Genomic DNA, 23,056 nt, shown 5'->3' with positions numbered 1-23,056 from the left:
CGTGTGACCTTCAGCGTCCAACTCGACACCAGCTGTGACACGCGTCCCTCGTGCCAAAGCCCGGCCCAAAGGGAGGGACAAAAGGGGTCCTTACTGACTCAAGTTTAAAGCCTCCCTCTTGAAAAGGGCATGCTCACACCACAAAGGTCTTCCTCTGCCGAGGTGAGGGACCATCAGGCAGATGTGCCGGGAGCTCACAAAACGCAAATGCAAAATTAGTACAGAGTGGTAATTTTTTCTTCTTCCAGCGAAAATTCAGTTTGTTGGTCAGTGTTTTTGCAAAATCAGAGTTTGTTTTTAAATTCCTGGGAGTCAGGTTGAACGAAATCAGGTCACTTTTCTTACCAACCAGCCAAAACATACGGAAACGTACCTAAATACGAGAGCTACGAACACGTCAGGTGTGGGCCCTCCACTCTGAGAGCACATAACACACGCTGGGAAAGCCTAACAGCCACCGAAGAGGGTGGCTACCAAAGGCTCTGCAGTGACTGGAGGCGTGAGGGCAGGAAGCGGAAGGAGGGGTTTAAGCCGGGTCCAGAATGAAGACCTAATTCTGGAAAGATAAGAGGACAATCCCGGGCGAAAGGGTGGGAGCAAAGGCACAGCAGCCAGATCGATTTGGTCCAGGCTGGGGGCTTGTCCAACAAGTAACAGGCTTTGGACAGTAGGCTGGGGCCGGCTGGGAGGCCTTCTACATCCCGAGTGTGGACTTCAGCCCGAAGGAAGTAGGGGAACACTCAGGGGTTCTTTAGCCCGGAGCTGGGGGAGCGACACGAAAGTAAGTGGCGGTCTCCTCACAGACAGGCGGGCGGCGACGCTGAGCCCGGGAGCGGGGGGCAGGGCCGCGGGACCAGTCCTGAGGATGCCCGCTTCGGCGGTTGTAAAGATTAGGGACCGAACACCCGAAGACAAAGTGACAAAGAGAGATTCGTTTCTAGAACACGCCTCCGGCGGACAAAAGACTTTTGCTTACGTGATCTCAGAGCAGTTTGTAAAGCACAAGCGTTGTCGCATTTCACACTTAAGGAACGAACCGCTGGTTACGAACGGCGGACTTTCGGCAAGGCTTCCCGGGCCACCACCTTCTCCCCGGCCCATCGTTCCTGCTCAGGAGAGGCTTTTTATTCTGCATCTCCTCTTAAGAAGAGGCGTCCGCGGGTCGCTCCTCTGCTCCGGCTCACCCCCTCGTTAGATGGGCTCATCCAGTCGCACGGTATCGTCTTTACACACGACCTGACGTCTGCCGAATCGCACTGCAGAGCTCAGAGGTAACTCGATCCCAGCCCTCGGCATTATTTTTCAGTATTTTGATTTGTGACTCCTCTTGAATTATCTTTTTTTTTTTTTTTTACACGGTTTTAATTTCAACTTGCCTCAAATCTCTCTCTGAAAGCGAGAGAAGTTTAAAACAGGACTCTGCATGACGCCGACAAGAATCCTTACGACAGACGAGTGTTTTCAGACGAACTTTACAACTCACTCACTCACTCAGTGATTTGTTCAAACATTTATTGAGCACTTTTTATGTGCCAGGCATGGTGCAAGGCGCTGGGTATAACAATGATTAAGACAAAGTCCCTCAAGGAGCTCACAGTCTAATGGTAAACTACTGAGTAAACTGAGGCACAGAGTGGTAAATGATTTACCCAATGAGGTAGAAATAGCTAGGTTCTTGGAAATGTGGGACTAGAGCTGGAGAGAGGGCAGGGTACAACCAACTCATCAAAAGTAAACCCCTCTGATTGAAAAGCGAGGCTGCATACAGAAACGTTACAAAATCTGCTTGCAAAAAGGTTAAAATAGTTTCCAATTTTCATCATGATTAAATTCATGTCTTGCAAAGAATTAAGCCATTACCTGATAGTATTTCTATACTTGCCCCTAAAGCCTCAGGGCCCGCATTAACCGGCTCACACACACTAACCCTGGAGGAAGCTTGAAATCAAGAAGTATCAGATTTCAATTTCAGCACTGGGAACCATATGGAAACACTTTAATTAAATCCATGATGTTCAAATGTCTAGCATATTTATGATACTTCTACATGTAGAAGTTTGGAAAAAACTTTCCTCTAACCCCCATTCTGAGGATTCTAATAAGTTATCGATACCACAGAAATTAGAGAATTTGTCTGTTACTTTCCATATATACACTATTTTGGCTGTACAAGGGTGGAAAGTTTTACTTAGACATATTACATAAGTCATCTAAACATTATACAGATATATACAGAGACATCACGGTTAGACGCCTGTGTATACTCATCCAAGAGCTAATTGCAGACATGAACCCGCGTAAGGCAATTTCCTGCGTGACAATGACACATGATCCTTGAAGGGAAGGGCAGAGTCCACAAAGCACGGTCTGCTTCAGGCCCGACTGCCTTTCTCAGGGATACTCTCCGTGACGGAAGAGTATTATTTCAGTAGGCAGGGTGTCTATTTCACTGACAAAAAGCAGTGAATAATTATAAAAAGAGTCGTTTTCAAATGCAAAAACCGTAATTACCAGTAGACCTAAGTAGTGAACCCCTCAAAGCCACCACTGGCCTTGATGCTGTCTCGGAGAAGCAGAGAACTTCGTGGATGATTTATTGCTCTGAGAATCAAATCTGATGCATGATTCATCCACACGGGATGCTCCCCAAAACTCCATACACGCATCTGCAAATGCTGTCAGTTGTTCACTTCAAGTAATTCTTCACTTTGTTGTGGAGGCTTTTCTTCTGAAAAGTAACAAACATGGAAGAAATTCTCCTGAGTGAGGGTTCGAAAGGCGGACAGGTAAGCGAACACGCACTTCAAGTGCTTAAAAGAACCCTGAAGAGCCCTGGCCAACAGCCACACCGTTCTGTCAATGGCACAGGCTCCTGTTGTAAGTCTCCCCAGAGTCAAGCGAGGTCGCACGTGCACCCGCCAGCACCTGTCAGAACGGAGACGGCTTCTCTACCTACCCAGAGGCCGCGCTGGGAGGCACCACCACGGGACCGACTAGATTCTAAGTTTTCGAGATCAAAACTGCACAGCATCTAACTCTATTTTTGTTAGAAACAGGCTAAACTACCTTGTTGTTTAATAGTCTAAATTACCTTGTAATTCTTTAACTCGTGTTTTCGTGGCTAGAAAGAGTAAAAATATCCGTAAGGCCGTAAGATGCATTTGTAACAATATACTAAAAATCATATGTATATACACGAATTTAAGATTCTAATGATTTTTTACATACATATATATATATTTATATATACAAATATACAAATTTGTTTTGTATGGTTTTGTAAAAAGCCATCAGAATCTTCAATTTTCCTCATCACACACTTGATATACTTACCTTTATCGGGGTGTTCTGGATGTTTGTTTTTAGATGAAGAGGTGCCCGCTCCTTCAGACACTTTATTACCCGAATGATCGTGTTCCACCTCACATAAATAAACATCGATGGGTCCTTTGGTGCTTCTTATGTGTACTGTGATGGAGTCCTGGTAAAATAGAAATAAAACACCCTAAAGAAGACACGTCAGGGTGTCTGTTCACTGATTACATTTTTTCACTCACTAGAACTGCAAAAGTTTCCATTCAAGGGCTATTGCTGAAAATTTAAACGCGGGTGGTTTCCTTCCTATCGTATGTTTGAGAAAACCACGTACGTGGCTTTAGTCACTTCAGTGTTGGCCAATAAGCCACCGGCCAGCTCACGGGGCTGAAACGACGACTCGATGGGAGTCATGATGTGACTACTTCAGCACTCAAGAGCCCATTTTTCTCTACTCAAGGAGTTGACCCCTTCTAGGAGTCGGTCCCTGAGGGTCCACGATCAGTGTCTGGATAACAGAGAAACCTAAAATACCCTGTAGTCTCAAATAAGAAGGGTGTGTCCAGATTTTTTGACCCCTGAGAGGTGCTGAGTTAACTGAAAGAGCCGTTCTTTCGTCCACCTGAAAAAGATGAGATCCTGACAAAACGTCCCTTAGTGACTTAAAAAACATTTAAAAAGTACTGCGTATAAAGGACTATTAATTATGATTATTCACATCTTTTGGCTTTGGATTTTTCAATTTACTCAGGATTAGTTATTTTTTCTGTAAGGTATCAGGAAATAGGGGCTTCTACTGACAGTTATGCTAAATCATCATCTTTGTGTGTGTGCCAGGACCCCGAAATGAACCAATTTACGCCAAAATCTGAAGGAACGGTTCCAGTTATACAGGATTCCTTTGCTGTTCTGACCGGAAGAGGGTTCAACTGTGACAGAGTCTGTTCTCTTCTCCTTTCACGCGGGGAGGCCCGGGCTTGGCATAGACACCGGGGCCCCCTCCTGCCCCACAAACCTCACTGTCATCTCCTAATAGGGCTCGGTGAGATGCGGTCTCTCAGAGGGGCTTCTTGGTACCAGACGTGTAGGCCAGAGAAAGTACACGTGTGCTCAGGCTCTAGATGGCCAGGCCAGGTCTGGTTTGAACGGTATTATCTTACACAACTCAAAGAATATCTCTAAACAAAAGAAACTGTGACGTTGCTCGGAACTGGCAGCCAGCCGAGGACTTCCTACTCCACCAAATCAGGGCTGACAAACGTTTTCCGTGAAGGGGCTTGTGGGCCATACGATCCCTGTGTCACAACTACACAACTCTGCCATCACAGACTGAAAGCGGCCAGAGACAATATATCTAAACAAACGGGCAGGTGGCTGTGTCCCAACAAGACTATGCCCCAAAGCCAGCGAGCCAGATCTGACCTGAAGCCCAACCACCCTGGCACCAGCTCCCCAGATCTCGCCCTGGATCTCTGCGGGCGGCGGGCTCCCCTGCACGCAGTGCGCTCCTGTCCACTGCTCCCGCTCTTGCCCGACCGCGGAGCAGGGCTGCCCAGAGGGCCCACGTTCCTCAGCCTTCAAACTGGACTCTCAGTCTTGGGCGGGATCAAAAAACCCAGCAAAATCTGGCAATTACGGCCCGAGGCAGCTCGTAGTGCAGGGGGAAAAAACCAAAACCCTGTCAGTCACTGCCGAATGGACTATCATGTCCCCGGGTAAGGATGTGTTGAGAGATTAGTGGTTATTTAAAAAAAGTCTGAACATCTCTCAAACGACTCCTATTAAACACAAATGTTGCTTAGGAGACTTGGATTATATCCAGATCTAAATAAAATAATGAGGAAGCGTCACCAAGAAGTCACAATTTGAGTGTGACTAGATTAAAGGCTGTCCCCTGACTGACTTATAACACACTGTCAAGTAACATGGTGCTCACTTGGACAGTGGTCTGGTGGGGATGAAAGGACAGATGAGTGGTAAGAACATTCTTCACTGTGAGGGAGGGAAGCCCCTATAGCAACGCAGAGCGGTCACTATGAGCACCGATGGGTCTACAGGCTGTCAGAACTTGACAATCTGTCCCAAGAATGGCCACATTCCTTGGTCCTGATTCCATCCTTACCAAGCAACCTTCTGATGACAATTATCTTTCAATATAAACTTTCCGGCAAGGGAAAGAGTGTGCTAAGCAGCTGGCGGCTGATAAGCATCTTTTCATTTAAACAGCAATTTTACATTTCGTATTAAATGTACCACTTAGGGGGCGCCTGGGGGGCTCAGTCAAATGTCCAACTTTGGCTCAGGTCATGATCTCAACGGTTCCTGAGTTTGAGCCCCATGTCGGGCTCCGTGCTGACAGCTCAGAGCCTGGAACCTGCTTCGGATTCTGTGTCTCCCGCTCTCTCTGCCCCTCCCCTGCTCATGCTCTGTCTTTCTCTCTCAAAAATAAACAGTGAAAAACAATTTAAAAAAAATTAAATGTACCACTTAGCGTTCCTGTTTATTCTTTCTTTAGTCTTTCATGAACTTGGTTAGAGTGAACTTCTAGAGCCTTGACCGACACCCAATCTGGAACTCCAGCAACAGGGCCAATTCTTGGAGACTCCTCTAGCAGGCATTACAATAGGTTATGGCATCCTGTGGCACAGTGGAGGCACTGCAGCGCGTTATAGTATAGGAAGAGTTCACGGACAGAACAATGGTCAAGAACATACTCTGGAGACAAACCATCTGGGTTTGAATTCCGGCCTGTCGCTTACTGTGTGACCATGAGAAAGTTAATCTTTCTGTGCTTCAGGTTCCTCCCCTGTCAGAGGATCGTGATCATGACCGCTTCCTTTGTTGCGTTATGCAAAACAAGCTAAAACGTGCAAAGTGCCTCGAGCGGCGTCAGATGTGCAACTGCCACACACATAAAGCTTGTGAAGATATTACGACTGCAACACAGCAGCCTGAACAGTTGACCTGCCCCCATTCTTTACAAGGTCTTCTTAAACATGCAGGGATACCTACTTCTCTGGGAGCGGGGACATCCAACCTGGTTTCTGCCGGAGCTTTCACTGCGATGACAATCTGTTCGTGGAAGGCTTGGATGCTGTGAATATCTTGATACGTCACGTACGCTAGTGTAAACGTCAGTCAAGGGTCTCTAAGCAGAATGCTACTTACGGAGGAGATAACTGATCTCTGATAATACACGAATATAAGTGTCATGTTAGAATCTCTGTAGTTTTTATGGGATACAAACTCACAATTAAGGAAAGCAATTAGTAGAAAATCATTTCATATAGAACTCTTACTACTTCATAAACAATTCCTTAGACTTTACACAATGTTTTACAATATGTATAGCTCAAAGAATTCCTTTAAAGTCTACCGTCGTGACTATGGTGACAATTTCCGGACAAACTGTCCACATACACGTAACACACGCACACAAAAAACCTCAGGTGAAGGCATTTAACTGCTCCCTGCCCCCAATTCCCTATTCGATGCTAGATCTAACTATGAGAACATTTGGGGAAAAAATACTCAATTTTGATGAGACTCTCCAAAAATGCAAGGTGGAAAAAAAAATCTGTAAAAAAGAAAAAAAAAAAGTGGCATCAATCTGGAGAATATGTGTTCTAGGACTACCATGTACTCATGGGATTTCCCACATCCCAAATTATTTTCCATCTCACTACATGAATTTTTTTCTTCTTGTTTTACTGGGTTGCTGAAATGTTACCAATTAAGTGACTTACTGCATTTCCCCGTTTTTTTTTTTTTTTTTGCTTACTTCACAGACTTTCTGATTAGGTAGAGGAACAGCATTTATTTCCCTTGTGATAACTGTACTGTGAAAATAGGTTTTAACTGATGCGGAGTGTGAGTAAACTCAAAGCATGAAGCAGCTGGGAACCAGTGGAGCCTCGCAAAGGTGCAGTGAAAACAGAGCAGTAGGTGGGCCCAGGAGACCCAGGAGAAGATCGCCACCAAAGACAGGTCTGCCCCGCTGGTCCCGTGTAGCTACACCGGGCTCTGTGGACCAGAATGGCAGCTGCCATTTCATCCACTGCCATTTCAATGGCAATGTCATCGTTTCAGAAATAAACCTCAGTGGGGTGCCTGGATGGCTCAGTCAGACCGAACTCGTCCGACTTCGGCTCAGGTCATGATCTCACAGTCCGTGAGTTCGAGCCCCGTGTCGGGCTCTGTACTGACAGCTCAGAGCCTGGAGCCTCTTTTGGATTCTGTGTCTCGCTCTCTCTGTCCCACCCCCACTTGCGCTCTGTCTCTCAAAAATGAATACATATTAATTAAAAAAAAGAAAAAGAAACCTCAGTTAACAAATTAGGCAAAACCTGAATTTCACAAAAGCCAATTTCACAAAAGATAGTTTGCTATCTTTATAGCATTCTGACTAAAAAACGAAGCAAGAATGTGTCACTATTTTAATTTGATAAGCAAACATGAACCTTGGTACACGGTCTGAATGTAGCATTTGACCTGAACAAATGCCACACGAAAGAGGAAAAGGCAATTATCTGTGTATGTTTGAGGCTATACTCCTAACTCTTTGGTTACTTCAAAATTTCTAAAGGTCTAATTTTGTATCCTGAGTATATGAATTAAGTTCCCAGGCCGACCCTACTATTTAAAGTAACCTCTGCCTTGGAAGGGGAATTTTTTTTTTTTTTTAAAGGACAGAGTTAAAGGATATCTTTCGTTTTCTTTGTCATCTGTTAACTCGAACAACTGCTGGGCACAGTCCTTAATCAGCTCGTCCAAAGCATCTTCCATTGCTGATAAGTCAGAAAGCTCCTCCTGCAGCTTCTTCTGTTGAGGCACCGCCCCAAAATTGCTAAGGTCAGACCCTCTTTAAGAGAAAGGCATTTAATAAAATAATAGTAATGACAAGACAAAAACAAACAAAAAACTCCCTGTGAGTCACCTCCAGGAGATGAAGACACAAGTTAGGTTATTGGAACTTCTCCCGATGTTGACGTCAGGCATTTCCCAAAGGGACAGACAAAACTAGGTACTTCACTTCACTCCTGACCTCCCTGTATTCCAGACAACCATTATTCTTCGTAGAGCTACACTGCTTTCTGTCCCCGTTCTAGTCTCTTACACAGGGATCTGAGGAGACCCAAGGGACCGTCAGAACTCTACGCAGACTGAGTGGTGGGCAAAGCGGACGAAGCACACCGGGCACCGCCCAAGAGTCAACGAGACCCAGCTTAGGTCCCAGCTCTAGCACTTAAGCAGGACTTTTGAGAAGTTGTAATCTTTTAGTCCCCTGATGACAAACAAGGGGTTCTGACTAAAATGACAGCTCCTCTGATAAAATTGAGGATTCTCCCTAATGCGCATCTTTTATCTGGTTCGAGCTGAATATAAGATTGTATGCATTATTCCTAAAAGATGTATTTTCTTTAGTTATTACTGTCTACCTTATCGCAGCGGTTATGATCTGACCCGAACAACTCATACTCATTGTTTTTCTTCTTCATGAAAAATAATGAGGAAAAAGGCTGTTACTACTTGACCTTTTGCTTGCTACTTTTCAAACCTGATTGCAATTAGCGATTCGGAATGCAATCTGATATTAACCCCTAAGGTGTTATTAATGTTATTTAGCAAACACGTTCAGATTAGAATTCAATCTGCATTTCTGTATTGCTGAAAAAAGTAACTTCCTTTATGAACCCCTTTCCTCTATCAGCAAAGTTCGTTATTTAAAACCATTTCGTGATCTTTGTTGGGACATCTGTCATTGCCTGAAATGAAATGTATTTACATGCACTTCGAAGCTGGAACTGTTTCTTACTCTTCCAAAATATTTGCCTGTCAGAAGTATTAACAGCTTTCTTCTCATGCACACACGTATCCACATCCACATGTGTACTAACAGCTTTCTTCTCGTGCACGTATGCACACACACATCCACGTGTGTATCTACGTCTATGCCATAGGCTTTTTCTCCATGGGGTCTTCCTCATCAAAAATAAAGTCTTTAGCAATTGCCTTTTAGACATGGTCCACTGATTTTTATTTTTACATTCAGGACAGTGTGGATCCATAGTCTATCAGACTCATAACCACCTGGGGTAATTAAGAAGGAAGATGAGATTCCCACCTTCCCCCAGAACAAATGAATTACAACTCTTGGAGCAGGAAGCCTCTAAGCGTTTATTACATTACATTGTCTTACGACGACCTTAGCGACTTTCTTCCCGATAGCAATAACCAATTGGAAAAAAATTTCCTAAGCAATCAGATGCTTAAGATCTTCTTGTGATCTTGAAAAGCAAGTCTTAAAACCGATTATCATTCCATTTAACTTTTCCATAACACCAGAACAATATCCTAGATCTATGGCTTTTATTCAGTCCTAAGTAGGAAAAAAAATACTTATGTACCTTGTGCGGCAACAAATGAACAAAATTTTTATAGAATCTTTTTCTAGCAAGAAGCCATATCTTACTTTGTTTTGTCCTGTCAAAACACTACAAATACTAGTTTGTTTCAAACCTGGGTATTGTCACTTAAGGAGAAGGAAAAAAAAAAAAAAAAAAAGCACGAAAAGTTCAAAACCAACTCACATCCATCGAATATGGTTCTTAGACTTTTTTTCAACCAGATCGATTCCATCTAAGACATTGGTGATGTCATATACTCTTCGTTTCCGCACCCCCAGTTTCGTGGCGACCTTGTTTAAGTCGAGAATCCCCCCAGGAGCCGATCTGACAAGATCCATAAATTTTCGAGTTAAATAAACCAGAGATACATCAAAACGAGGTCTCTTCACTTTTAGAGCTTCTGGGAAACAAAACAAACAAATTTGTAAAATTCTCTATAGCATTTCTTTCTCAGCTCATTAAAAAAAATAATTTATCTCCTCAGTAAACACAGACACCCATCGAAATTCTACACACTGAACACATCATAGCTGATTTTTATGAACTAGATTTCTCACACCAGATCAAAATGTATCAACCTATGCCAAGTAAGCAAAGGCTTTAGACTTAACAGAGTATCTGAAATATGGAGCCAGGTCCTCTGGACACGGGAATCTGCAGGGGTCTGCGGCCTCTTCTCAAACATAAAGCGGAGAGTTTGCATTTGTACCTACACCACTCTCAGGAACAGGATTAGAATTTTTTTAAGTTTATTTTGAGAGAGAGAGAGGGCACGAGCAGGGGAGCGGTATGGCGGAGGGGAGAGAGAGAGAAAATCCCAAGCAGGCTCTGCACTGTGAGCGCAGAGCCCAACACGGGGCTCGAACTCAAACTGTGAGATCACGAGCTGAGCCGAGATTAAGAGATGGATGCTTAACCGACTGAGCCACCCAGGCGCCCCAAGATGTTCTTTATAGAAGCAAAGGCAGAGACTTGGCTTTTTCTCTTTAATACTTAAAATGTTCCTGTACGTGTCACAGCGTAACCCTGATGGAAGTTTCTGTAAGAGCTCAAACTGGTCTTCCATTAGAACAATTAAGACATACCTCGAGGAAAAGCAAAAGTCTTCAAACTGATTATTATTCCATTTTTAAATATTCACTAGCCTGTGTTAACAGATAAGCAAATAAAGGGGGGAAAATGTCTTTAATTCCCTCCATCCCTCACCTACTGTGATTCTGGTTTTTCATACATGCCCGGCCCCCTCCACACACAGACATACACCTGTCAATAGGTATACGTGACTTTTAAAAACAAAAGAACAGACTATCCTCTAGCATGTTGTTTTAACTCAACATCGTGAACATCGTCGCTTGTCAACAAATGTATTTCAACGTTATTCTGAAGGGCTGCGTGACATTTCACTTCATGGAGTATTTGCTACACATACTCCGATACTGGAAATTCCAACTGTCTCCAACTTTGCTGTTTGGCCCAATACTTCAATAAATCTCCCTGCAGCTAAATTTCTGTCTGCATCTTTGTCTCCTTCCGGTAAGTTCTGCGGTTTGGAACTGATGGGTAAAAGGGTACTTTAAAGCGTGTGAACATGTGCTGTTACACCTGCTAGCCTACCGATTTCACACAGTGAATGAGGTCCTCAGAACTATTAGGTTCCTTTCATCTTTCCCTAATTTGATACTAAAAAACAAGTTCTTAATAGTTTGGTGTGCAGAGTAAATAGTTTCAGGAATCACGGAGCTGCCCTTTAGTGGAGAATATGATCTCTCCTTTCTGCTACTTTCACAGCACAAAATGACCAGTACGCTTCAGAAGAAATAGTCATGCTGTCTTCAATCGGAAATTCCCATGTTCAGAATCTCTACAATGTCACATTCAGTTTAAAGGCTGTTGGTGGTTACTCCAAGAACACAAGTATGTATTTTATAATGCACATGTCTTCTCTGTGGAGACCACTCCTACACTTCGGATTAAATGGGATTAGGGAGGAATGAAAATTTCATTTAAATTAGAAGTCAGAATTCTATCAAAACCCGTTGAAGACTACAAAAGAGAAATGCTAACTTTATTAGGGTTTTTTTTTAACGTTGATTTATTTGTTCTGAGAGGCAGCGAACAAGCACGAGTCGGGGAGAGTCGGGGAGAGGCGGAGAGAGGGAGAGAGAGAATCCCAAGGAGGCTCCGTGCTCGGTGCAAAGCCCAACACGGGGCTCGATCCCACGACTGTGAGATCGTGACCTGAGCCCAGATCAAGAGTCGGATGCTTGGCTAACTGAGCCACCCAGGCGCTCGAGAAATTCTAACTTCAGAAAGCATAAATCTAATCACCCTCATTACTAACAAAACATGGTCTTACAAGCTCAGGATAAGAACACCGCCACCATGTTAGTCACTTTAGAAAGAACAGATGTTAACTGAAAACCTAGAATATGATAGTTGCTGAAAGAACATAAACATGACTTAAAAAGGTCTTCAAACCGAAGATGTTCCCTAGTCGATCACAACGCCCTGAGGTCCGTGCTGAGAGAGGTGTCCAAGCTGCCTGAGAAGACGAGACGAAACCTAACCGGCACGGGAAGGAAGGAAGTCCTCACGAAGGGGGTGTGTGGGCAGAGGACACGAACGTGGAGAGGAGGGTGTCTCCCCTCTTGACAGAGGGCAAGGGGCTTAATGAGACAGAGGAAACAGCACGTCGAAAGGCAGAGCTGTGTCTGAGGACAGGTGTGTGTAGGGAACCCCCCGCAGGCAGAGCTTCAGCGATGGGTGAGGGCGGCAGCTGGAGGCCCAGGCAGCCCGTGGGGCAAGAGACAACGTGCAAGGGCCCCGTCTTTCCACCTGGCCGCTGTCCACGGCCTCGCTCCCCTTAAGGATCTGAGGTGGCTTATAAATTTGACACAAATCAGTAAAATGAAATACACGAGGAGTCGGAGTTTTCTCTGTATGTAACAGAACATCGTGGAAGAATTCCGGGTCGAGGGAGGTCCCGATCCCATTTCTGTGTTAGGAAAATCACACTGGCAGCAGCGTGGAAGAGCCTATGGGCAGACAACCTACTCAGGAGGCTATCCCCCCACATCAGGCAGGGAGAGACGGAGAGTCTACGCTAGAAGCAGGGGTCTAGCCCCGTGCTTACAACTAGAGGTGAAGTCAGAGAGGTGGGGAATTGAATCCCGACTAAGCAAGTCCCTTGACCTCTCTGGGCCTCAGTTTACTCAACTATACAAAATGAGAAACAATCCACGCTTACATTTTAAAGGGTTGTAGTGATAATCCATGCAAAGAGCTTAACACAGCTCGTACCGTACAAGCTCGACGTGTGTTAGATGTTACCGTGAGGTGGTGCTGTGGGCCGGACGGAGGACACGCTTCACAGGTAAAACGGACCAACTACAGGTGAGATTGTGGCAGGGGCCGAGGAGAAATTAGGGCTGATATTAAGATTTATCTGGGATCTACGCACTGTCCATCCATCGCGGTTAGGACCAAAATTAAGAGAAAATCAGGGGTGGGGCGTTCTACGGTTATAATTTCCAGAAGGATAGGGAACTAGAGCAATGGGCACTTCGCCTCCTTTAACTGACTCCGCGCCCTGGTCTGTGGCAGAGGTGGGAGACAGCAAAGGGAGTCCCAGGAATCTGGAGGGCAAAAGACTGGTTCTCCTGACTGTGGTCAATGGCCTTCAATTCTGCTGACAGCAACATGTAATCGCTCTCACAGAACTTCGAGAAAACACCCTTAAACACAGACCATTCATTCATTCAGAGCATATGTATGCAGGGGAGGTGCAGAGAGAGACAGGAGACAGAGAATCCCAAGCAGGATCCCCACTGTCAGCACAGAGCCCGATGCTGGGTTCGATCTTATGAACTGTGAGATCATGACCTGAGCTGAAATCAAGAGTTGGACGCTCAACCCACTGAGCCACCCAGGCACCCCGGACCATTCCATTTTTAAAATGCATTTCCCTAAGCAGCAAAGAATAAACTGACATTTGTTTACACTACTCAGCCCACAACCTCACAAGTGTTTGCTGAAAATCAATGTACAAATAATACATTTTCAGTTTTGAATCAACTTACGTACATTTAAAATAAATCATTTAAACCATATGAAGTTCAAACTACAAAACCTAAAACCTATTTAGGAATCAACTTACTTCTCATGGACACATACTGTACATTATCTTCTAAGTTAATCCTTATTTTTGATGGCTGGAAAAAGGAAAACACAGAAATGTAAATTAGTAATTTAAAAACAATGATGCAAATGAAAAAAAACGCAAATGAACAGCATTTACTGGAAAATATAGAGGTTTTTATTCTCCCTGGGGTGATAATTTGGATGCGAGAAAAGCACTCTTTCTTCTAAGCTGTCACCACCCTAACTGTACTCATGACTGGCAGGGTTCATGGAGTTAAGTTTCTAACGCTGCACGGGCTTCCGTAAGTATGGACGTTAAGTAGTTACAGAACGGGTGGAGAAGAAATATGAATGAGAAATTATTACTGAATAGGCATTACTCTATCATCTGTATCAGATACTGAGAATAAAAAGGAATACGAAGATGACTAGGACACTGTCTCTGATGCTGGAAAGCTCAGCAGAGGTGCAGAATAGGTCTAAACCAGGAAATGCTCACCCCTTGCTATCTAAGTGTAAGTGGCTCTAAAAAATTTGCTCACAAGCTTTCACAGGTGGCCATGCATTTCCACTATAATTAATGTAAAAACAGCATTTATTTCTTTAATTAAAAATTATTTATTCTTTTTTTTTTTTTTTTTAGTTTATTTATTTTGAGAGAGAGTGAGCACGCACGCGTGGGAGGGGCAGAGAGAGAGAGAGAGAGACAGAATCCCAAGCAGGCTCCATGCCTAGCTTGGAGCCCGACTTGGGGGCTCAATCCCATGGCCCTGGGATCATGACCCGAGCCAAAATTAAGAGTTGAATGCTCAACCAAAATGAGTCACCCAGGCGCCCCCAGCAGCGTTTCTAATAATGGAAAATAACGTATGCTACGTAACTAGAAACCTTGGTGTTAGACTAATTAAAAAAAACCGCTTCTTTTAAATTCTCCAAACAACCAGGAAATGAGTACTAATTCTGCCACCAATGACTACCATCTTATCAGGTATTTAGAAGCTATGAAAGTTTATGTAAACTGCTAGTAAAACATTTGCCACGCACTTAGAAACTGTTTTTGCAAAAAAGAAATAAAACATTTAGATAAAGCCACGTAAACAAAAACCTGTATTAGCCTCATGCTTACAACAAACTACAATGACGAGAGGAGCCTCCAGACAGGCCGTGATCAGGTTCGGCTCTTGTCTAAGTGAAAAAATTCACCCCCAAACTGGCTGTAGCAAAACTGGGATAAGAGAAGAATCAACAGGAATACTGTGGATGCACCCGGAGAGGGATATCAGAGAAGCATTCACAAGGAAGGGGATCCCCAGCTGGGCCCTGAAGGACAAGCCAGATTCTGCCTGAACCTGTGGGAGCTTCACGAAGGAGGGAAAAGATAGGATTCCTAGTGCAAGAAATGAAATGCACCCGAAGTACGAAAATACAAATCGCACGGCACCTTTTGCACACCCACCCGTGTGGCTGGTGCAAGACTGACTTGACACGGAAGTCGGAAGGGCATGAGGCACCACCCTCGACACAGACACGGAAGTCACGCTAAGGAGTGTGCGCAGTGAGGGCGCCCGGCAGATTTCTGAATGAGAACGTGACATACCCCAGCTCACCGTGTAGGGATGAAGTACGGTGGCAACACAGCAAAAAGACTGGGGGGTGAGGAAGCCTAAAGGCAAGGTGGACGGCTTAGAAGCTCTTGGTCTGCCTCAGCGTTAAGGACCAATCTTTGCCACGACGATCTCCCTGCCATTTAGGACAAGATTATAGCATCTACCAGCAAGTGAACCTCGTATGGACTAACTCTACTGACAGAGAATTCTGCTAGAAGATGAACTCAGCTGTTAGGATTTAAGGGAAAACGCAGACCTGCTGGGCTGTGCAAAACCAGAGTTGGGAAGGCCTGTCTCGGGGGAGGGCCTGGGCCTGACGAGCCCCGCCAAACAACAGCAGTGATTTGCAAACACGGTGCCCACCGCTGAAACGCTGACGGGCAGTCCTATTAAAGGACACAGATGAATGTGACCCACAGTCATTGCTATTTTTACATCTAACCCTTCTGCTAAAAGTGTATGAGACAGCGTTTATCGTAGCAAGATTCTTTTTTTTTTTTTTTTAATTTTTTTTTCAACGTTTTTTATTTATTTTTGGGACAGAGAGAGACAGAGCATGAACGGGGGAGGGGCAGAGAGAGAGGGAGACACAGAATCGGAAACAGGCTCCAGGCTCCGAGCCATCAGCCCAGAGCCCGACGCGGGGCTCAAACTCACCGACCACGAGATCGTGACCTGGCTGAAGTTGGACGCTTAACCGACTGCGCCACCCAGGCGCCCCCGTAGCAAGATTCTTAAACGACAATAACCCGTCTTTATCACATTGCTTTGCAACATACAAACAAATACCCTAAACTCTTCTACATTCCTAAGAGAGTACACAGGAAACACAGAAAGGGTTAACGCCACTGCGCTCGTGGGTGCCGTGCTACAAATAGACTGCTGTTCTTAATTTAGAGTAGCAAGGCCAAGGCCTACATACGAGTACTTGACGGCATCCTAATTGGCTCTCTCAGTATCTGCTTGCCACATATTTCAGAAGGGCCTCTTTTCTGCTCCCTTCTCTCTCGTCCTCTTATCGAGACGGCTGCCGTTCCCAGGCTGGCACAGGGATAATGCCTCAATCGGGCACAGCAGCAGGAGCAAGGACAGCTTTCCTCACCACACGTGCAGCCACACCACCTGGCCTACGCCGAGACCTGCAGGAGAGCAGACTCCAACAGCAGCCATTGTTTCTTCCTTTTGACTATGAAAACACGATCTCTTTATCCTGGAGGAATCACAACAGTATCACAGCCCCTTGGGGGCAGACATCCTAGAGGTATAAACCCTACAGGTGTACAATTTCGGAGATTTCCAAAGTGTCCACAGTGACGACACATTCATCTCGTTTACGTTCAAAATAGTTCTTGGCTTAAGACTGGCTTCAGGACTACCAGTCACATGACTTCGTAGACACTGAGAGATGCCAGTCTTTATCTGAAACGCAGTGTGTTGATGGAATTTTATTGTCCACTTTCCAAGCTGCTGTGAAGATTAAAGGAAATCTCGTAAACTGTGAAATCCTCGGCGAGCCTAAGACACTATTACCCTTCTGCGTTTTGAAGCGGAACAGTGCCTGGCACATTTGAGCACTTGGCAAACATTTGCTAACATCTGAAGTTGAAAGGGTACCTCGTCACAGAGGACTTCAACTGGTAAGTAACTCAGAGCCCTGACACGGTGAGTATGTAAGACACGGGGACACAGGGTGAAGACGCGCTCTTGCGCACCCCATTAATACAGATCCCTGAGAGATGCTGGGTGCCCTTTGCTGCTTCCTAATACAACATGTATCACCTGGCTACCCCAGCAGCTACTCCAACTTTGGTCAACGGTTTTCAGTAAGGAGGCCAGGAGCTTTTCTGGGAGTAGAAGGGACTTGATAGGACTCCTTTTGAAGTGGCTTTAAAATCAGCATGATGGGGCGCCTGGGTGGCGCAGTCGGTTAAGCGTCCAACTTCAGCCGGGTCACGATCTCGCGGTCCATGAGTTCGAGCCCGGCGTTGGGCTCTGGGCTGATGGCTCAGAGCCTGGAGGCTGTTTCCGATTCTGTGTCTCCCTCTCTCTCTGCCCTTCCCCCGTTCATGCTCTGTCTCTCTCTGTCCCAAAAAAAATAAATAAACGTTGAAAAAAAAAAATTAAAAAAAAAAATCAGCATGAACGTTTCCTCACAGAAAAGTTAGTGAGCTATTTAAAAAAAAAAAAAAAAAGGAACCGAAATGCCACCCCTGCACTTGACCCCACGTTACTGGAGTCCCTCGGTGCAGGGCAGTGCGCCTTGGCCCTGGACGGAGACCGGCGATGCTCTACTCTCTTGTGCAGACCCAAGTGCGGACCCGGGAACGGAAACAGGGCTGGAATGGAGGGGGCTCCCCCTCAAGGTCAGGAACAACGGAGCCCCTCTCAACAGGGGACTGTCCAAGCTCCTCTCAGGGACACCCGTTTTCTTTTTCTTTTGAAATAATCTCAGCCTTCGTAAAAGATGCAGAAGAATTGCTGCCTACCCTTCATCCAAATCCCCCAGGTGTTCACGTTTTACTGCATTTGCTTTACCGCTTTTTCCTCTGTGGACACACGATTTTTTTCCTTGAATCAACTGGGACCAAAGTGCAGACCCTCAGACAACCCACGTGTATCTCAAGGATATTCTCTTACACGGCCACCGTACAGTCACCAAAGTCTGTTCAAACTGAACAGTTTTGAAAGAAGCTGTCGGCAGAGCCCTGGGCGCCGCGGTGAAGGTTCCAAAGGAGGCGAGGGCTGCGCCGTCAGACGCCGGAAGGGAGACCTTGGTTGTTACGCGAAGACGGGACGCTCACCGTCCACCGCACTTCCGCGGGAAGCAGATGCTAACGGATGCGGGTGATCTGAGATTTCCCTACCACGTAGGCAAATGTGGCACCTGTCTCTCTCTGCGGCGCATAGAATGAGAGAGAGAGAGAAATCGAGAAAAGGACTGTTAAACGAAAAGGAGCCAGGACTTAAAGCCTTTGAAAATTCTCAGCTTCTCCAGAAGCTCAGAGTAAGAAATGACTTCTGAGAAAGACCAAATCAAAGGCATAATCTAAAGAAGAAGGTGAGGGTGTGCCTGCACAGCTTGGGGGTAAGACACCCAGCAGATCAAAGCGGGCGCCTCACAGCACTGCACAGTCACATAAAAGGCCTTGACGGAGATGAAGGATGAGCCCCACAGATCCTCCAGATGGAAGCCGGGGCCTCTCGGAAGGTCTGGGGCACCGTCCATCAGCCATTCGAGCAGGAGCCCGAGCTAGAGGAGGGTTTATCCTGAAGGAAGGTGGGACTTGTTTCCGCTGAGTGAGCCACAACAGGATTCACAGAAGGTCCACCCGTGTCTGAGAGAACCGTACCAGCGAAAACACCGTCAGCTTGGACTAAAAGGGACACAGGGTGTTTAAATCGAAAAGAGGTGACTCAACACCCCAAATTCTACTGCCAGGAAGCAGGCCGAGAAAGTCACTCTGTTACAGATAGGCATTTCCTTTCATGAGGAAGAAAGGAAGACACACACAGTGGAGCCAACAGCCCAGAGAGTCGAGCTGGGAGCAGAGAGAAATGCTCCCAGGCCCTGGGACCTAACCAAGGAATTCCTAACGTTTCCCAAGCTGCCTTTCAGAATTGCTCCGGACCAGTTACCTTCCCCTGTGACTCCCGTCTCCTCCCCTGGGAACGGGAAGGTCTGCAGCAGCTACCCGGTCTGTCCCAGCAGTGTGGGCTGGGTGTGGAGGGAGGAGGGTCGGATGATGGTCTTTTTAGTTTCCCTGGCCTGGAGACCCGGAGAAGCAGGACTGAGCTGGGTTTCAGGAACTGGATTCTTCTTTTATTCTGTGAGCAGAAAACCTGTTCTTGTAAGGCTCAGAGTGTCCCAGATTAGGCCAGCGGGAGCCTTTGCAAAGTGGTTCCTGTGCAGGGCACTTACTCTGGACCTTTCCAGCGTCTTTATGGTGGCAGTCCTCCCATCCCTGCGGGACGAAGCTGCCCAGGCCGCAGCACAGACCGCGGCTTCCGGTTCTGCCCCACCGTGGGCTGAGCCACGTCTCCGTTCCTCTAAGGAAGTCTCTCTGAGAGCTCACTCTCGGGTAATCTCCCTGAGGGATGACTGGGGACAGCTCAGTGGTAGTCACATCCCAAGAACCTTCCCTTTCAATCCTCACACAGTTTCTGTGCCCCATTTGCTGACTGAACACCCAGCCTGGGAAGCGAATGGAGAAGGCAGAGGCCGCCAAACTTGAAAGATCAGTGCGACCGATCTGGGTGCACACAGCTCTCTAGGAACCGGGAGCTCCTGACAGGCAAGTCAGAACATCCGAGGCTGTTTACCAGTACTTCAAGTCCCACATCTGAAGACTACGCAGGAAATTATAATTTGAGATCGCAAAGGACAAAGAAAAGAGAAAAGGTCATTTTAGGGACTAAAATCTTAAGCACTGCCTCTAAATTGGTTAAGAATTTCTCTATACAGATGCCTCTTTGTACCGATTGCCTATTTGGGGGAGCACTACTCCTTTAAGAGCTCTCGGGAAATAGACCATTAAACAAGGGGTTTGCATTCACCTCACTCATTCGATTTTCCCTTACTTTTCAATGTGCAGACTAAGTTCCACCTCCAACCAACCCTACCTTCTCCCTTCTCTAAATTCCGACAGTTTTCAAGCCATTTACCTGGGGAACATCACTCAGATACATAATAACTAATTTTTGCACAGCTATATAGTTTGTTAAATACTTCCAGTCACTAGGCAGTTAAAAAACAATGAGATAGTTGTTTACACCACCAGTGTACAATCAGAAAAATAAACACACATTCAAACATTTAAGTATCTGCTTCATCCATCCAAGAACTATTTACCAAATCCTTTTGTGAGAGGCACCACACCGCTGTGTATGAAATGGACAGAGTCACTGCACTCAGGGACCTAAGAGCCATACTTTGCAAAGACAGGGTAGGCACAGGGTGCTTTAGGAGCACAAAAGGAGTGCCTAACCTAGTCTTGAGACATCAGGAAAGGCTTCAGACAAGGGACCTCTACATCTAGACCTGAAAACCAGGGCAGGTAACAAGAAAAGGTAAGTTTTGGAAGGGGGAGTATGTACGTGTAGGAATCCAAAAGAATACGGAAATTTGGAAATCTAGTAACTACAAGCAGTTCAAAGAAGATAACACCAGGAACTTTATTATATTAATAAGTTTCTACTCTATTCTGAGAGCACTAGGGAACCATGATTGATTAAGCCAAACAACATGATCAGAAACATGCTTTAAAGACCATTATAGACGGTTACTATGTGGAGAACATACAGAAAAGTCTGGGGGGCTAGACCAGAAGCAGGAAAACCTTGCAACAATCTTAAAGATAGATGGCTACAGGCGCAACTATTGCTGATTAGTTTCATTAGATCGGGAGGGGAGAGGGGGGGTCAGTTTGGAAAAGGGTAAAGGCAAGGATGATGCCTAACTAAGATGCTAGTTTGGACAATATGGTGGGTGTGGTACCATTTACGAAGATGAGACACAGCAACGTTGTTGTCTGCTTAGGCCAAGATGATCATGAATTCAACGCTGGATAGGAGTTTGAAATCTAAGTAGAGATGTCGAGTAGACGGTTGGAAAACTGAGCTGAATTTATAGATTTGGGAGTCATTATGATGTGGCAACCGAAACTACCAAAGTAGATAAGAATATCTAAGACTTCAAGGGATGTGTGTATCTTCTGGTATTAAATACGAAATTAAGTGGTTTTTCGATGGTGAGAGTTCAGGGCTTGTATCAAATTCTCAAAGGGGAAGACCCACCAATAGAGATGGTAACCATAAAGAATGGACCAGAAATCCTAGGAGGGGTGAATGACACCCCACACGAAGAATGCGTAGGGAGGGTAGAAGAAAACCCCAAATAACACGGGCATGTAAGGAATGTGGAGAAGAAGAGGAGTTTGCAGGGGAGCACGGGAGAGACCAGATGACTACATCTGGAGCACGACGAGCAGGTTGCATCAAAGAAGCGACTCAAAGCGAGTTTCCAACAAAAGCAAGACATCGGTCGGTTGTGTCAAAACTACAGAGATAAGGAGTCAGACATCTGCTGGAACTGACAAGGTTGTTGGCAACCTTGGTTAGAACAGTCTTAGAGCTGTGCTCAGGGCAGAGCACCCCCTCCCCAGTGGTAATAACAGTCAGCAGTGGACACAGGGAATCCAAACAGTTTTTTGGAAAAGTTTGGAGGGAAGATACAGTAGGTCAAAGGGCAACTAGAATGAAAGGAAGTCTCTTTTGAGATGGGGAAATATTTAGGACGCAGTTGAAGTACGTAGTCAAGAATTCATCATCACGGGTCGGACATCGTGAGGTTAAATCCAGGCTTTCCCAGGCACGATCTAATCGCTGGCAAGTCGCTTAACATCTCCAAGTCTATTTTGACAAACGGAGAACAAGAATAGTAATGTCTCGGGACTGCTGTGAAGAATTAAATGAGACTGTGCTCACAAACTATTTTTGAGGACTGAGTCACCATGGGGATTGGGCTTAATATTAACTTCAGCAAACATTTAGTCATTACGGGAAGAAACAAGCAGAGAAGTTGAAAACACGGGGAGAAACAGAAAACGATGAATTCATCAACGCCTCTGAGAACCAAGGAGAATATACTGCTTGTAGTCTAGAGCAAGAATAGAGGAAATTAACCTTACGCAGGGAGGGAGCACAAGCTTCCTTAATTCGCTGAATGGGCAGCTGCGGGGTGGGAAGCGTAGTGTGCACAAGGTTTTAAATGGCCGCAGTTAAGAGAATGGGAGAGGAGAATGAAGAAAAAAACCCAAATACGTTGCAGAAATATAGCAAGAATCCAGTGTTGGTAGAAAAACAGGGCTTTACAACGCGATGCTGGGCAATATTCTCCAACAGCGCTGCGCAGCCCCGAGGTAACAGCCAGGAAGACTGACAACACGTTTGGGAGCAAGTGTTGAATGGGAAGGCGAGAGAGTTCACGTGAATGACCGACCAGCCTGCGGGAGAGGCGGGGAGACCGACGAGCAGCCAGGAACCCGGCCCAGAGGGAACTCACGACCCAGACGACTGTGGGTCCGGCTTCCCCGCGAAACGAGAGCAGGCGGCCGGGCCTGGGACCCGCCCCCGCCCCACCCCGCGCCGCGCCAGGGCCCCGGGCGCTCCGGGCACGAGCCACCCCCGGGGGCTTACCAGCAGGCCCTCCACGTTGATGGGGTCGCGGCACCGGCGGCGCACCGTCTCCTCCGCCGGGTCCACCAGCAGGCTGGGCAGTTTCCGCGCCGGCCGCTGCTGACTCATGCTGCCCAGGCGGCCGCCCCTCGCCTCGCACCCCGCGAGCTCTCCCGCCTTCTCCCGCTCCGGCCGGGCGCCGCCCCCAACGCGCCGGTTCCCGGAGGCCGAGCACGAACCGGGCCTGCAGCTTGCTCGGAGGCGCCGCTGCCTAGGCCGGCCCGCGAACGAACGCGCCACTGCCCCACGACCTGGGGAGCTACGGAGCAGGCCGGAGGAGAGCAGGGCGACCCACGGTTCTCAGGACTCCAGGCCCGCCATCTTCCCGCATGCGCAGTGCGCCGCCCCCAGTGC

At 46.4% G+C, this 23,056-nt stretch overlaps 1 protein-coding gene across 1 annotated transcript; it reads right to left on the bottom strand.

Annotated features, from left to right (window-relative positions):
* Positions 1 to 1,498: 1,498 nt before the first annotated feature.
* E2F6 (E2F transcription factor 6) lies at positions 1,499 to 23,056 on the bottom strand. Its single transcript, XM_043604515.1, has 7 exons — positions 22,664 to 23,056; positions 13,879 to 13,933; positions 9,906 to 10,122; positions 8,021 to 8,176; positions 6,328 to 6,442; positions 3,334 to 3,481; positions 1,499 to 2,728 (listed from the first exon to the last, which is right to left on the bottom strand). The coding sequence occupies exons 1-7, from the start codon at positions 22,769 to 22,771 to the stop codon at positions 2,679 to 2,681; spliced, it is 849 nt and encodes a 282-aa protein (XP_043460450.1). The 5' UTR covers positions 22,772 to 23,056; the 3' UTR covers positions 1,499 to 2,678.

The sequence above is a fragment of the Prionailurus bengalensis genome, chromosome A3 (genome assembly GCF_016509475.1).
Source record: "Prionailurus bengalensis isolate Pbe53 chromosome A3, Fcat_Pben_1.1_paternal_pri, whole genome shotgun sequence".
Lineage (NCBI taxonomy): Eukaryota > Metazoa > Chordata > Mammalia > Carnivora > Felidae > Prionailurus > Prionailurus bengalensis.
The sequence above is the reverse complement of the archived record's forward strand: the minus strand, read 5'-3'. Positions and strand labels throughout refer to the sequence as shown.